The 2,512-nt window shown below is 31.1% G+C and overlaps 1 protein-coding gene across 1 annotated transcript in view; it reads right to left on the bottom strand.

The window, feature by feature from the left end:
* Positions 1-2,512, bottom strand: part of akt1 (v-akt murine thymoma viral oncogene homolog 1) — a 55,574-nt gene that overhangs the window by 17,240 nt on the left and 35,822 nt on the right. Inside the window, exon 7 of the mRNA XM_016522375.1 lies at positions 552-617. Within this exon, the coding sequence (XP_016377861.1) occupies positions 552-617 (66 nt within the window). The remainder of the gene's footprint in view (positions 1-551; positions 618-2,512) is intronic.

Genomic DNA, 2,512 nt, shown 5'->3' with positions numbered 1-2,512 from the left:
TTTGTATCCTGCACGATCGCGTGTTCTCTGCGTGACTTTCGGTCCGTGCGAATTGAATGCTTTAAACATTAAATTCGTGATTTCAAATTATGCTGCGCTTTATACATTTACCCACTGTCATATTCATGTGATATAAATACAATTATATCGGCTTTATATCGGCCACCCTGCTTTCCAGATATCGGCATCGGCTGTCAAAAAACTAATATCGGTCGACCACTAATATTATATAAACATTGGTATTTAAGTGAAAGGAGGACCATGTTCTTGTTTCTTTATGAGAAGTGGTCGTTTTATGCGTATTTGGCGCCACCTATTGTTGTGGGTGTATTATTGACATGTCAAAGTCTAGACCCTGAATATAAGACGACCGCGTTTTTTCAGATGTATTTCCAAGAAAAAAATATCGTCTTATATTCGGGACAATACGGTAATTACATTTACTCCAATACTTTACAACTCTGCTGCTGTTATTCTGCTGAACTCTAAAGCACACAGTGTGGATGATACACAGACCGAGGAGAGGACGAGGAGGATGAGGAGGGTCTCACCGTGAGGAAGGGGTGTTTGGAGTTCTGCAGCACACGGTTCTCTGCGAGTGTGTGAGCCACTTCATCCTGAAACACGCCACACACAGCCACTCGTTCCCATCAAATCACACAGTGATGTAGTGATCAAACATGTGACAGCAATACAAACTCCACTTCTTGAGCCATGCTCTTAAACATCTTCTGAACATTTACGGAATAACTTTTTTCTTCCACTCTGAATAGTGCATCAAAATTATTATATAAACTTGTTTTATTTAAAAAAAAAATTAACAAATTAAAAATAGGCCCTGCATAGTGTCTTATGTCAATTTTATTTAGGTATTAAATTCAATCTTATGTAAATATTATTTATATGAGTTTTTATTTTTCTGGGTTCATTTAATTTTAGCTATTAATCAAAAAATTGCATGTCAAATGAATTGAAATCATGAAAACGTATGCAATTTAACAACAATCGGTTAAAAGTTTAACAAAACAAACATTTTTAGGGCACTATGAAATGCATTTTATTTTTTTCCAAAGTCTGTTTTATTTTCCTCAAAGTTTAAAATATTTTGGATTCTGTTTTTTTTTTTTTTTCCATTTTTAATTACATTTTTTCCATTTTAATGGTTCAATTAAATGTTAGTATTCCAAAAGCATGTCTAATTAATTGAAATCATGAAACTTATACAATTTTACAACAATTTTGTTGAGTTAAAAAATAAGAGCCCTCTGAAATATGATTTATTTTTTCCTCTTTTATTTTTATTTTTTCCTTTTTTCTATTTCCATTTAAATTTTTCATCTTAGTTTAACCACTGGCTAAATTAAATTTTAGCAATAAAAAAGCATGTCTAATTAATTGAAATCATGAAACATTTACAATTTAATACAAATGAGATTTTTAGAGCCCTATAAAATTTGCTTTATTTTTTCCCCCCAAATTCTGTTTTATTTTCCCCATATTCTACGTTTTCCATGTTAATTTTTCTGGATTCTGTTTTAATGGCTTAATTAAATTTTAATAATAATTAAAAAGCATGTCTAATCAATTTAATTCATATAACTTTAACAATTGTATAACTTATTAACATTTTTACAATGAATGGCCCTATGAAAAGTTTTATGTTTCCAGAAATTAAATTTTTCTGGATTGATGATTTAATACAAATGTATTATCAAAAAACGGCGGTAATCAAATGAATGCATAAAAAAACTAACAATTTAATTAATCTTTTAAAATATAAACAAATGAAACTTAACAATTCCTTTTATTTTTACCAAACAAAGTGTTGCACAACAGAGGTTTACTGTTAAAATTAAAACACGGAAGAAAAGTTGTGTAATATTCCTTAAAAATATATATAGTTTTATCAGTCAAGTATGTCTGCACTTTTTATTTGTATGTCTGTATTGTATTATTTTTTAACATTTGATGCTTTAATGAGGCTTAGACCGCATTTGAGACACAGATAATGCAAAAACTACATACATATAACTTTAAACACTATTTCAGGAGAAATGCGTTTCCATTTGTCAATAAAATAATGATTATAAAACAGAGAGTTCCGGTGCTTGATTCTGATTGGCTGAGCCGCGTTCGAAGCTGTTGTAAATGACTCTACAAAGTAACACACACCTTTGTTTACTTCTGTGTGTTGCTCGGCAACCACTTTGTTGCAACCACAACTGTTTCTGAGGAGCTACATTGTTTGGTGGAAGAATACTGTTTTTATTAATATCACTACACTTTATTTGCTCTGTTTTATTTTGTGAAACCTTACTACGTATATGGAATAACCGTTTTATAAAAGCAATAAGCCCCGTGAAGCCGTGGTTTACAGTGAATTTATAACAGCTAAGCAGCATTGTTAAGTATGACGTGAAGCGGAGTCTAAAACATTCTTAGCTGTTATAAATGTACTGTAAACCACGGCTTCTCGGGGCTTATTGCTTTTATAAAACGGTTATTCCATATA

Source organism: Sinocyclocheilus rhinocerous, unplaced genomic scaffold (genome assembly GCF_001515625.1).
Source record: "Sinocyclocheilus rhinocerous isolate Xijiao unplaced genomic scaffold, SAMN03320098_v1.1 scaffold1862, whole genome shotgun sequence".
Taxonomy (NCBI): domain Eukaryota; kingdom Metazoa; phylum Chordata; class Actinopteri; order Cypriniformes; family Cyprinidae; genus Sinocyclocheilus; species Sinocyclocheilus rhinocerous.
The sequence above is the reverse complement of the archived record's forward strand: the minus strand, read 5'-3'. Positions and strand labels throughout refer to the sequence as shown.